Source organism: Diuraphis noxia, unplaced genomic scaffold, assembly GCF_037042655.1.
Source record: "Diuraphis noxia isolate RWA-SAM2 unplaced genomic scaffold, SU_Dnox_SAM2 contig0003, whole genome shotgun sequence".
Classification (NCBI taxonomy): Eukaryota; Metazoa; Arthropoda; class Insecta; order Hemiptera; family Aphididae; genus Diuraphis; species Diuraphis noxia.
In genome coordinates, this window is record NW_028301713.1 from 64,157,247 (window position 1) to 64,172,040 (window position 14,794).

Here is a 14,794-nt window from a genome sequence, read left to right on the forward strand (position 1 = left end):
ATAAGGTTACCAGAAGATTATTCGATCAGAGCAGTAGGTAGCCAGGTACAGGCATTTACGTAATAATAATATTCTGGTTCATTTTTTCTGTCGTATTGTGTAGGTATTTGATTATCGAGTTTAATGTACAAGTCACCAATTAATATTTTTGGAAGACCACTTGTGGAGCTCAGAAGGATTTCTAATGCCATCAAAATTTAATGTACATGTTTAACCAATGGAAAAATAAAAATAATTTAAAACTATATGAAAATCTCATATAATTTACCATACAAAATGTATTATAATAATAATTAGAAAAGTAAATTTCTTGTCTGCGGGCTAGATAAATATTTATTCTTGGTCCGCCGTATGTGACTCTTTTTATGGTGTATCATTTTCGGCGACGTCACTCACCGTGTATTTTCGAGTGAAATAAACCTATAAATAAGCGAATATGTGCGTTACTACACGAGTACACGAGTGATATTATTACGAGTGGTCGTATAAAATGTGAGTTCCTTCACGGAATTAAAAATGGATGTTAATACATGCAAATTCTTAACTTCAGAGACAATAATATATTTGATACGTAAATCATTTTACAAACAAATACACATTCCACGTTAATCACAGACACATTGAGACTGAAAAATATGCGTAAGTGATGTGTGAAGTTTTTTTTTTTGTGGTGCTATTTTAAGTAGTTCTACAACTTTTAATGACATTAATCGACTTGTGAAAGACTTGAAATATTTTTCTTCTTGTGTATAATCTTATCATTTTCCACCTATAATACTCGTAACACTTAAGAAAAAAAACATTAAATCGTTAAAATAAAAAAGGCTCAAATTAATTTTTGTCACGCAGACGTCGCTTATAGGTTATTCTGGTGGATAAGGCGAGGTGTACGCATGTAAGTAGGTACTAACAATAATAATAATAATAATGTGTCACATTATCAGCGGTAGTGGTTTACATATTATGCATTCGTCGCGATTTGTTTATTCTTCGAAATGATTAAAAATCCTAAGGCTATATAGGTGTAGACACGCGCAGTCTCGATTATTGTAACATAATATAATTACGGAGAATTCGATCGCGTATATACGTCAATGATAAAAACGCGTGAGTGTGGACGTGTTGTGATGCGTTTTTTTTTAAAACTAATCAATATCACTAATATTTTTCCACTCACGTGCGTTTGAGGGATTCGATCGATCCGTGAACGAGGATTTTTTTAAACCATTATATTATAATATTATGATTGAAACGCACGTTATTTATGTATACCGACACTACCTATATACGATGCGCGAAGCATGTGGTCCTAACCTAACCTGTAGCTGAACTTTCTGTGTTGTGTATTATTTAAAAATATATTTTATTGTATTAATAACTATGATATATCAGTATAAAATTGCCTATTAATTTCCTAATGGATATAAAATTTTTACTTAAAAGTTAAAACGGCGTTGTTAAAACACTATACCTACAATAACACACGAAATGATAATATAACAATTACCTAAAAAATGACATAAAATTAAAATATTTTAGTAAATAGGTTCAACTGTAGTTCTAACGTATCGTTTACAATATTTTTGTCCGTAAATACGTTATAGAGCTCACAGACGAAACATATAAGTAGTTAGTAGTAGTTACACATTTTGGCGATATGATGTTTTACGTCCCTCGAAGCACCGATGTACACGGCACAGACGCACTAGCTTAGATTATATATACAAGGTTTATGATTTAAGCGCATTAATAGTTACAATAAACGATTGCTGTTATCATTGTTTTTATTCGCTACCCAATATATTAACTCTAACTCTATGCTAATTCTCTCGAACGTACCATACTACTCCGTTAAATCTAGCATTTTCCGTCTATAAGTATTAAGTCAATATTACCGTCGGACAATCAGCTGGTCTTCGCGGTGTGGTACGCATTCGGACGGACTCGACGACAAAGCGGCGCTCAGCGTGCGTCCTCCGCGCCGGGTGGTCGGTCCCTACATCACACACACACACAACATAATAATATATTAATATATGTATATGATACAGGTGTGTATGTGTGTTGTGTGTGTGTGGATAATGGGTATCGGCACGCGGCTCTAGCCTGATGCCCGAAAACCATTCCGTCGATGATGGGCTTTTTCTTCTTCTTTTATACCATAAACGCCGCCGCTTTGTGTTTTAACAATTTTTTTTTGTTCTCGCCGAAGACGCGTACAATAATAGTAATAATAATTATAAGGTTGTGATGGGTATTACATAATATGACTATCGTAAATCGTTATGCTGTTTGCCAAACGCCGTATAACAACAACAACTACACAATAACAACAACAATAATAATATAAACGTACGCGTCTTGAAGAAATACCATATACAGGTATCTATGGCACACTGTACGTGTTATTTTATAATTTCTCACCATGTCGACGTGTATTCGACATTCGTAGTATATTTGTAGGTATAAGGTATAGGAGATTACGGATTTGCGGTACACGTGGTTAGAGGTTGACCAAGGACCTTTATCCAGGTGTGAAGTGAGCCAAACAACAAAGTCAAAGTTTGAAATAGTGGAATTTGTGATTTGTCACCATATTATTATTAATGTATAATAATAGACGTGTGATTTGAGTAAAAGAAACGTAAAGGCCTTTCAATTTCAAAGTATATTATTGATATATTTTTAAATCATGTGATAGTGTGTATAAACTGTTCTTGCTATATACATAAACGGTACAATAAAATCGTATTAAGATCCTTAAATATTTACGAGACCGACAGGGACACGTCATATTTGACGAGCGACGTTCTCCTCGGCTCATTAAAACCATCTGTTCCGGCGCGTCGTCTGTTCCGATTTTTCGCGATTTACGCGTACCGCACACGCATCGATTTCATTCACCCCGACAACGCGGCAGCGGCCAATCAAACGCTCAACGAAGGCCAATTAAACGAGCACGTCACGTAGGTTAAACGACTGCGCGACGACGTCAAATTATTATTATTCGATATTATTATTATTGTTGTTCGTCGGCGAAATATCGTTTGCAAACATATTATATATACATATTATATACACACGCAACGTCGTCCTTGGCCGGTCGAGCAATAATTTCAGAAACAAACGACTGGCATTACGGGGCCACACAGTTCGCTCGCGGCAAGCTGACATGCAATGGTACCTATATATTTATTTATATACATATAGACTTATTAGTAAAATTATAAATACTCATTGCACATGAAATTATTTGCATAGGCGTAATCTGGGGGAGCTGCCTCCTCAAATGTTTAACCTAGGGGACATAAGTGCATTTTTCCTCCCTGCTGTCATTGGTTAAAATTGAATCTATTACTGTTTTGTGTTAGTCTGTCAGTACGTACCTTTATGTTTTTGATCTTTGTAATTTTATACTTTTTGTTTTAATATTTGCAGAATCTTGTCTATATTTTAACTATAATACGTACTAATTTGTCTATTGATAGGAGTAAAGCCCCTTTTTCCATACCCGTACAATATAGACTTTACTGCAAACTGAAGCCTCATCCCTACCCCAAAGAATATATCCCAGTTTGGTCGGTTTACGCCTATGAATTGATTATTATAATAAATACCTACATTAAAATATCTACAGAGCGGCATATTATATTTATGTTTCCCAAAACCTGCGCCGCGTAAAACAAAAAGGACTTTTTACAGCCTTTCCTTATCACGTTGCCGATATTTTTGTCTCTTTCGTTCTAATAATTACTTGCAAGTCAACTCTGCTGCAACAACGGCGACCGTCCCTAAACCGCGATTTCTACATAAAGCAAATTCGCGATATGATTTATACACTGTGCTTTTAACGTTACGGACTACATAATATTATTTGGATTTAACAAAATCGAGACAATTTTCGGAATAGAAATTTCACTATCGCTTCAACCCCCATCATGGCATCATGGCCCCGTGGCATGCAGAGGACGCCTCTCGCGGGCCCGACATGATCTTCGGACTTTACTCGCGCGGGCGCCGCCTAGTCATCGTCATGTAATAATATTAAACTTAAACCGTGTATAATGTATACACCTAATATTAATAGTAGTTATTACCTATAACGTAACTCGAGAGGAGAATCCAAATACACCGCTATGACAAAGACCTATATAAACGCCTTGTTTGGTCGGTTATATTAGGTATATAGGTACTATATATATAGGCATCCCACGGTGTCCATTATTAATGATCCGCCGAGCGTCCGTCACATATCATACACGAACATACACTTCACACCTATCCGCCATCATCGTCGTCTAAGCATATAATATACGCCAGTCATTAAACCCATCTTCCGAGCGGCCCGGTGTACATAATACGATGTATAATATTTATAGATGTTATATTATATATTATCGTTATAAATGTTACACGAAATATTAATCCTGTATATATATATATATGTACAATGTTATTATACCAATAAAGTAGAATTTTTTTTTTCTTCGCCCATTTCGTTTTCCCAAATCAATTTGTTCAATAATAATTATCGAGGAATTCGTATCGATCATCAATAGCATAATATCATAACGCCGCCGCCGCCGCCGCCCGACCGACACCCACAACGCTCGTCTAACCCCGTTAGTGACCTGTGACCGGCTTGTTCATTTTAAATGATATTTTTTTTCCTCTCGTCTTCTTTTACTACTAATTTACAACGACGACCGAAACCGCCGCAATAGTTTTATTTTTCGTGTAACCGAAACAAAAAATGTACTCGACGACCCACGGAAATTCGTAACGTGCAAACGGTATATTTTTCATTACATGTTCATTTTCGCGTTTCGTTCTGCACATTTCGCCCGTTATTTGTGTCTGTTTTTCATCATCACTATCGATATTCGATATTTAACGAATAACCGCACTAAAGTCCATATTTTATTTATTAACTATGTCACTATATTATGATGTTTGACGCCAAAGTAACAATTTATTAAAATATATCCCTTTATAAATATTATGCATATGCGCTGTAACTGTATACCAAAAAATATAATCAACCCTCAAAGGTAAAAAATATATCCTTCCACTGTTTATGTTTTCATTAATTTAAAAATACTGTTGTATTAAAATAAATTTAATTTTGCACATCAAATAATATATTGTGTTTAGGTATTAATAATTTTTGTTAGGCTGTGGGCTGCAATAAAGTGTGGTTGTATACGTAATAAATAATAATAGTCGATATAGTTATTATTATAATTATTTATGTTGTAGTTATTTTATAGTCCATGGCTATTTTATTTTCTTGATTTTTATATGTTAAATAGATATGTACACCTACAATATTTATTTAATTTGTGCTTTTTTTAATTTAATTTACCCGTGCAATTTATACGTTGTTTTACTGTTAAAATCAGTGTCTTCAGCATTATTTATGTTTATATTACATACAGTCGACTCAGCTTTATTGAGACACATTGGTTAGTGTTATTTTGTCCCTATAAACTGAATAAAAAAAGAACATACAAATTTGTTGAAAAACTAATTTTAGAATTCCAAAACATATCAATGCGTACTTATATACATATACGTATATTATATAAATTATTTTATTAATACAAGAAAAATATAGCATACCTACATTAATTATTTATAAAAAATAGGCGGGTACATAATAAATTTATTAAAATATTTTTTTATTTTATTTAGTTATTTTTTTTTTTAAATCCAATAAAATGGGATGAAAATGTCCCGATTATCCGGATTCATGGGCCAAATAAGTGGTGAACGTATACACTACAAACTATGTATTTGTTTTCGTAATTAAAGAATTGTTCCGATTAAGCGGCGTTTTTATTAAGCGGAATCGACTGTACCCACGTTGCTACTAAACTGTACATAAAATCTAAATCAAGGAAAAGTGGTGGGATGATTTTTTTCACGGTCGTTTTGGAGAATAATAATCATTTTAATATGTTATCTATTATATTAATGTATTTGAAAAATATGTCTTAAAGTATAGTTTCGACGACGATCGAATACTAAATTATTATTTTTATGAATTCTGTGAGTATTTCGGCTCAGACTGTCTGAACGCCGGCATAATCTAGTGTGATATTATCATCGTTCAATCCCATAGACTGAATACTTGTTACTTTCGTTTGATTTGAAGGTCCGGCGACCGGCTCGTTGTTTTCCAAATCGTCATCTTCGAGATCTACGTCAAAGTCCACACCCATAGCACAACGGAAAATAGTCAATAGAAAATTTAACGTACACAAACAACTTTGACACCACAATAATACCTGTAACGAAAAATTTTAGTTTTGAGTTCGTAAAATGAGTTGGGTCGGACTTTTTTACACCACATTATTGAAAGGGCTTTTTAGAATCGTATCACAGTACTTAAAAATATGAAATTTTAATAAATTTATAGTATTATGTACTTATTACAGTATTACATGAACTATTTTTTTCTCTGACCAACTTGCAACAGAGAAAACACACTTATGCAAGATTGTTTTTTATCAATTTTTAATAGTAGGTATAATAGAGTAAAATTACTAATTACAAAAATGTTAGAGACTAAACTTTTTTGTTTAATACACAATGAGTGATTTCTTGAACTAATATTATGGTTAACGTTAACAGAAGGTTTAAATTGTATTGTATAGGTTAGGTTGGTTGTTCTTAGGAAAGCTAACATAATATACATTTTATAACATCAATATTTTGTAATTTACAATTATTTGGCTTTATATTTGATTATAATAGAGATCAAAAAAAAAATATATATAAAATTAAATGTATAATATTTATTTGATTAAATATTTTTGAGACGATTAGACAAAATTATATATCAAACCCTAAAAACTATTATTCTTTGTACTCTTTGTACTTTTTTTTTTTTTTAACAAAGATCAAAATCGATTTTGCGTGTTGCTAGTGGGCCAAAGAGAGAGAAAAATAACGCGCTGATAATCATCTTAATATTTATTATTAAATTATTTATCTTTAATCATTTTCGTATTATTTTTCGTTAAGTTTTTCATGGTTAAGTGATTACTATTTATTATAAAAATAGTTGCAATTGAATTGTTCTGGTCTTCCACCTATGTAGAAATCTAATGCTAAATTAAAGTTTAATATTATATTCTATTGTCTAATATCTATAGGTTGTAAAATGAAACTATTTGCACCAGACCGGCTCTAAAACTGTTGGACCGTATTGACGAATAACCTTCAATACTTACTATAGTTTTGATGTAGTACGGTTTCTCAAATTTTTCACTGAAACAAAATACCTAATATCAAATATTCAAAGTCTCCATCACAGCAGGGGTGAAGGTTAATTTTGATACTATACTTTACTTACAATCGATTGCGAATGTAGTTGTCCGCCGGTAGGTGTAATAGGGTGGCGACAAATAATAGATAGCCGTTGGTAAACTGCGAAGAGACCAAGTTCGAATATATGAAATACCAAAAATTGAAACAACTGGCGAAGAAAACCACTTGCCACTGTCCGACCATGTCACTGTTCAATAGGAAAAAAAAATAATAAAACTATACGGACGAGTACAGAAATTGTTTCGTGCGGGGGTATTATGCACTCGAAGAGTCCTCGGGTACTATAGATAACAGTATAATATACGATGATAATACAAAATATTTTAATTTGATTTACCAAACTGCTAAATACAATTGCATGTAAATATTATGAGAATTAACCGCAAAGTTTATGCATGATAAGAATGTATGTACAGAAAAATCAACAAACTCTGTAACTGCAATCACCATGAATTCTCCTCTCTCAGGCAAGAGCATTTGCAAACATTCAATTTCAGCTGTATTTCAGACCAACTCCCCGATGACTCCAAAAACACTCACACACACGCGCGTATTGAATTCTTATGTATAGGCACTAAAATACGATGGTGTTAAGTTAGGTGTGTAGCCCGCTCAGAGTTATCAAAAGAGGTTAAAACAACGACCTCGGACCTGAAATATTTGCTGTGATCGAACTCGGAGACTGAAGATCCGCCGCGGCCGAACACCAGGAACATACTCATCCACACGACCGAGCTGATGCAAGCTTTTAACGAAAACGAGAACGTGTTGTAACAATATCTGTTCCGGTACCAGACCTGGTCGTCCGACAGGAGCGTTTGGTTCATTTCCCGGGACAAGTCCTGCACAGTGATAGCGGCGTTGTATAGGTAACAGCGGTTACCCGACTGGACCATGGCCAGGTAGAGCATGACGCTACTGGCCAAGCCAACCACACTCGACAACGCGTATCCGGCCATGTGACTCGCTTGCCACACGACCGGCACCAAATTCGCGTCTCTCAGTCGGACGGTGATCATGTTTTGCAGATCGCTATTGCTTTTGTCTTCTGCAGGCTTTATCATAATAGTTGCAGGTTTAGGCGTCCTTATTATTATTGTATGTTATTATTAATTGTTTATAAACACAATTCGGTATTGTTATGGTTGTCTGTTGTCGGGCAAACGGTCCAAAGTGTGTGCGCAGACATGATGGGCTAACAATTTTGGCGGCTGCACCTTAATAATAATAATAATAATAATATACGTGACGTACACTTATAGGTACTTCTGTTTAGAATAAAACAGGTTTAAAATCAGTGTGGACTACAATGTAAAGAAGTCCTAAATTATATTTTTTTAACTAAACAAACTACGTATGTATATTATTATTACAATATATATGACATAATATTATGAGTTTGTCAACCGTTGCTCTACATCGCATTCGTTTTCTTCTTAGTTTCTACGGTTTTTTTTGTTGTATGATATTATGCGTGTTATAATAATGTACGCGCGCGTTATTTGAATGATAAATACGTAGGAAGTACTTGTTTTTTATGCATACCTATATATATATATATATATATTTATAATATATCATAATATTATATATGTATACAAATATTTGTGTCATCGGATTTACATTTAAGTTTTCTAAAATAGGCAACTCATATATTATTATAATATACATTATATACGCACAACACGTCAACACTGCTCTTGTATATTTTATTCGAATTAACGTGTCTCGGGGACAACTATTTCGATGAACTCTATGTGCGTTATATGATTCGTTGAATCTGAAAACTTAATACACGCTGCATATATGATTTTGATTAAGCTGTGCAGATAGTCGATAGTTATTATTATGGATCTATCTATAGAAAACAAAAAAAAAAAAAAAAAATGAAAACTCATTTCGAAATCTTTGTCAGTTATACCGTGTGTGATAATTATCGGGAGGCTCTCATCATACGACGGTTTAATACGCGTCATGCGCTCCGATGAAAGCGGCGCGAGTTCATAAGGGATCGGTCCCCCGTGGTTTTTTTTTATTAAGGTTTTTTATTTTATAATCTCTTTGCGGCATTAAAAACGAAAAGCAATTAAACTTCGATAGGATTATTTATTGAAATCTCGATTGTCGTTTCTAGGTGAATTATTTTTCACGAGGCGTTCTGTATGGTATACATGATGATATACGTCATACCTAGCTATATTATAATATAATTATATACAAATCGGTCGACCAGAATACACTTTAATTAATTGTTACATACATTTTATCTTATTGTTTACTATTCTAAAGGTATTACTTAATCGCACCGTTTTATTTTACTTGTATTTCAGTTTAATTAGCGTTAAACCTAAGTAACTTATATTATGCAGATCTTTCCGTCTCATAAATCATAATGATATAGATGGTTAAGTGCACACAAGTGTTTAATACACATTAATGTATTTTTCAAGAATCATATTCAAAGATTTATAGGAATGTATGTAGAAATAATCAAAGCAATTTCCTGTAAAATATATATTTAAAAAAATTTTTTAACTTCCTGTGAACAAAAATACATTTAAATAATATTTTCACATAATTCGGAATGATACAGTAAAAACAGTTACCTGTTTGACCTGCATAAGAGAATGCATAAAACAATTTTAGAATAAAATGGTTATTGTATTACATACATATGTCACCTGCTAGTGCCTTTCAATCGGGACGCCCACGAAATCGTCTTACCACGAGAGCGCGAGACAACATCGCGGGAGACACTATACACCGACACTATTCTAGCCCCTCCGAGTCCCACACGCCACCGGAGACTGCAGTAGTATACCTTGTTGAACGAATATAATATTATTATATTATACGCGCCTTGTACACAATAATATGATATTATACAATGTACATTTAATACCAATATGCTATGCGCTTAAACCGATCCCCTCGACCGAGTTATTCTGTTTTTGTCGCTCTTCATCACACTCGCTCGTGACATCGGTCGCGTACGATACCTAATCGTATTATTGTTGCTATATATTATTATTTTATTATGATAAACGCGCGTTGAGACTGCAGCAGACCGGTGTCGCGGCGGGATGACGATAGATATCACCGACGATAATGATATACGTATAGGTAATCCGTCCGGTGCTTCTGGATTTAGTTTTACGATCGGCAGTCGATTAAAGTGGAGGTGGTCACACAATGATAATAAACGAGTGGTGCGCCTGCCTAGACCGGACTACCGTCTTGATCGTAATATTAATATTATAATATTATCGTCTGCGTCGCAACCCAGCAGCAGCACTCTATAGCAGCAGCTATCCATCAGTCTAATACCGCCGCTCCGGATCTGATTTCTCCGATAAGACGATTATCACAATGACCTTTGAGATTTATTCGAGATGGAGTTTTTTTCCCATCATTTTCGATCCGTACTCTAATGACAGCCAGTGTCTCAAATATAGGAATGGTGGGTGCAATATTAGGGTGCTAAGCGCCGTAATAAAAATAAAAATAAATCCAACGAGCCCCTTATAATACTGAATACATTTCACCCCACTTTCTAACAAGATTTGTCGAAAATAACGTCCATAACGTCTGCGTATGATATAATATTTGTGTACGGAACTCGTGAAGCCTTACCTCGGCCCTGTATTAAGCTGCCGTCCGCTGCTCACGGTTTGAACAACATACGTTTGGAAGTAGTAAAATAATATCGTTAACGATCGAGCGGCCAATTTGTCGAAGTCGTATCCGATCGATGGGAAACGCAATGATAACTGAACTATAATATTATAATATGCGTCACCTATATGTGGTTTTTACTCACACAATATGTTTATAAGTATTCATCATCATCGTGTGTATTTAGCGGGACCGTGTGGGATACTCGATATATTCATTATTACTTCGTGTTAACTTGCAGTTGACGATTAAATAAAATCGAAAGGATAACATTTTTTTTAACTTTAGCCTATACTCACTCCCGACTCCCTGGTAGAAAAGTTATTTTTAAGATAGTTAAATTATTATTATTATTATTAGTTTATTTTACGTTTTGAAAGTAAACGATCTCTATAACGTGACTTGACGCATATGTTTCAGGGAAAAAATGGCGAAGTCTGACGCCACAGGACCGTCGGCCATACGTGGAGGAAGCTGAACGGTTGAGAGTGATCCACATGCAAGAACACCCCAACTACAAGTACAGGCCCCGACGCAGGAAGCACAACAAGCAGCGGGCGGGCTCGCCGACTTCCGTGGTCGGTGTGTCAGCGGCGGTGGCGCAGGGTGGCTCCGGACACTCGCCCACGTCCCGGCGCCCCAACTCAGCGGGCCAAGTCAAATTGGTCCAATACCCGTCCAGCTCGCCGTACCAGAGCTCGTCGTCGTACTCGTCACCGGCCATCCACCAGCAGCAGCCGTACGCGTACCAGCCGTACAGCCCATCCAAGACGACGTCGCCGTACTACCCAAACAGCGAGAGCCCGTATTCGCCTGTCCGCGTGTCCGAGGTCATCACTCCCGAGTCTTCGCCCACGTGCAGCCCCGACCCGGATAAACCCACCTGCCCGGCCGCGGCCATCGACGAGACGGGCAGCGGCGGCGGACAGGCCCCAGACGGTGGACTGCTGCAGCAGCGATCGGCCAGCAAGACGCCCACGCTTCCCACGCCCGAGCTGTCGCCCATGGAACCGGCCACGGGCGCAGGCAAAGACCCGCACCACCACTCGCTTCACCATCAACACCACGGCCACCAACACTTGCACCACCCGTATCATCGGACCGACGTCGTCAAGTACGAAATCGACGACTTTGGCGGCTATTACGGTGGCGGTGGTGGACAGAAACAGCTGAACATCAATAACAATCACCACCGGCAATTCAACAACAACATTCAGACGTCGTCTTATCAACCGGCTCCCGGTTCAATAGCAGCCATGGGTGTGGCCAAGGGCATGGTGATGATGTGCACCAATCAGCGATTGGCGTACGAGCACAACAACATCGTGACCGGTACGTTTTACCCTCCGATAGCCACATCTCAAGATCAGCAGGTTCTAGGACCCAACTCACAACACCACCAACAACAGCAACAACAACAACAACAACAACAACAACAACAACAGCAGCAGCAGCAGCCGCATTACGCCAACAGGCCGTTCTATTCGACAAGCGGACTTCACGTCGCTGGCACTGCCGTTTATACGAGTGGCCTTTCGTCGGCCGCGACCATCACGGCCGGCAGATCTCCATCTGATGGATACCACGGTAAGTGTGCACGAACTGCTTGCGGAGTCTAAACATTTGTTGTGCCAGATTTTCCGTCAATTGTACTTATCAGTATTTCTCATATTTTTCATGTCTCGTTTTATAGCCGCCGGAAGTATATTGCAGCAGCAGCAGCAGCAGCAGCAGCAAGAAGACCACCACCACAACTTGCAAGGCTTACAACAGCACAGACAACAGTCGACGGGCAACGACTTCCACGGAGGCGGTGGTGGCACGGGACGAGGCGGTGGTGGTGAAATCATCGATATGAACTTCGACCATCACCAATCGCCATCAGAAATGTTGTTGGCCAACCTTCAGCGGCCCAGATCTCAGCAGTCCGACATCGCGGTTGACGCGTCGTCGTCTGCCGGAGCCAGCTCCGAACTCGATCGGTACTTAAAGTACATGGCCCAACAGCCAGACAACAATCACAACTATCAGCAACAGCAGCAACAACACAACATTATGTTTGCCGGCATACAACAATCGCAGCACCAACAGCAACAGCAACAACAACAACAACAACAACAACAACAACAACACCATCACCATCTCCAGCAGCAGCAACAGCAACAACAGTACAACTCTTACTACGCGCCGGCAGTGGTGCAACACGTCGTGCACCAGGACGTGCACCATCACCACCAACAGCACCACGGTGCGTCTTATCTGCTCAACAACTGTGGTATAAAAAGCGAGTTTGGCGGTTACGCGACCCTGGACGGTCTACCGCCCCAACACTATCCTGACGTGCAGAACGTCCCGGCCACGGCCAATATGCAGAGCGTGGCCGCAGCCGCAGCCGCCGCGGCGGGACAAGTGTTGGCCGCTGGCGGTGGTGGCAAGCCGGACGAGGAGTTCAGCGTCATTCTTGCGGACGTCCGAAAGACTTGCTACAGCAGCTAGTTGAAGCCTTCTAACGATATCTGGTTGGCGGGCGTAAATCGGAAATCCGGCCGAAATCAAACTTTACGCGTCGTTGTTGTTTAGTACGTTCTTCTCGTAGGCGAATGTTATCATATATTATGATTTTCTATTATTACTATTATTATCTTATTTATTTCCGTAAACGTTTACAGAGGGAGAGCCTATTTTCACGCGAGAGAGTGAACTTCATATAACACGTTTACTAATGTACTATAACGATTTTTGTACATGTACATGATGTATATTCGAAAACCACATGGTTTCTGTGATTATTCGCTTTATCTTCGGCGACTCTGTTTTATAATTAATTAGGTATACATATATCTGTGTTTATATAATATGTAATACCTATTATATTGTAATATTATGTTATATTTATATCTTTACGTAAGAGTAGTATTTGTTTGGCTAAAAGCAACAAAAAATGTGTTATCAATAAAAATGCATAATGTATATATTATAAACTATATATTAATGTTATTACTTAGCTTTAACGTATTATTATTATTGATTATAATTACAGGGTTTGTTATAATATGCATTAAGTTCGTCGTTTTGTGATTAAATATATAATGTATAGACTATTATTATATTGTACATACGTAAAATTTTACGAAAGGTTTAATTTTGAATTCCTCTTTTCGACCACTGCAGTCTTCCTATGATCTGTTCACCCATATTGACGCTATACAATAATTTATAGGAATAATCGTGTCACGATAATATTATAATATATTGATATGTACATTTATTTTGCTATACAACTCATTTCTGTACATACTATTAATAACAATTTTCGGTTGTATTGATAATTATATTATTTTTGTACACCGTTCTAATACCATGCTTGTATTATTGGTTATATATATATATATTATATATGTATATGTGTGTGTATACGTTATACTCGCATGTGTTGTAATTATATTCTATTCCGTTATTCAGTGTAATATGTATTATATGTGTATTTTATTTTTATATATTGAATTTTGTAGTACTTAAATATTTAATTATACATTAAAATCGCACATTGAAATATTTTACAACGAATTGTTAAATAATATCAAATTATTGTTGTCGGGTCGTCCTGTACCTAGTACTTTATAACTGTCCTACTGTCCTATTTTTATAGGCGTTATGTCATTTAAATATGCAATGCGAGTCCTGTGTGCTGTGTGATGCACCGTATACTACACAAATAGTATTAAAGGTGGACAAGTTTTCGAACATCATAATCATAGGCGCCGACTCCGTGGTGGCAAAGGGG

General features: G+C 36.9%; 1 protein-coding gene across 1 annotated transcript in view; it reads left to right on the forward strand.

Moving 5' to 3' along the window:
* The window catches only part of LOC107162724 (uncharacterized), an 86,700-nt gene extending 72,127 nt beyond the window's left edge, over positions 1-14,573 (forward strand). The window contains exons 3-4 of the mRNA XM_015509736.2: positions 11,431-12,597; positions 12,704-14,573. Of these exons, the coding sequence (XP_015365222.2) occupies positions 11,431-12,597; positions 12,704-13,506 (1,970 nt within the window). The 3' untranslated portion in view covers positions 13,507-14,573. The remainder of the gene's footprint in view (positions 1-11,430; positions 12,598-12,703) is intronic.
* The last annotated feature ends 221 nt before the right edge of the window (positions 14,574-14,794 follow it).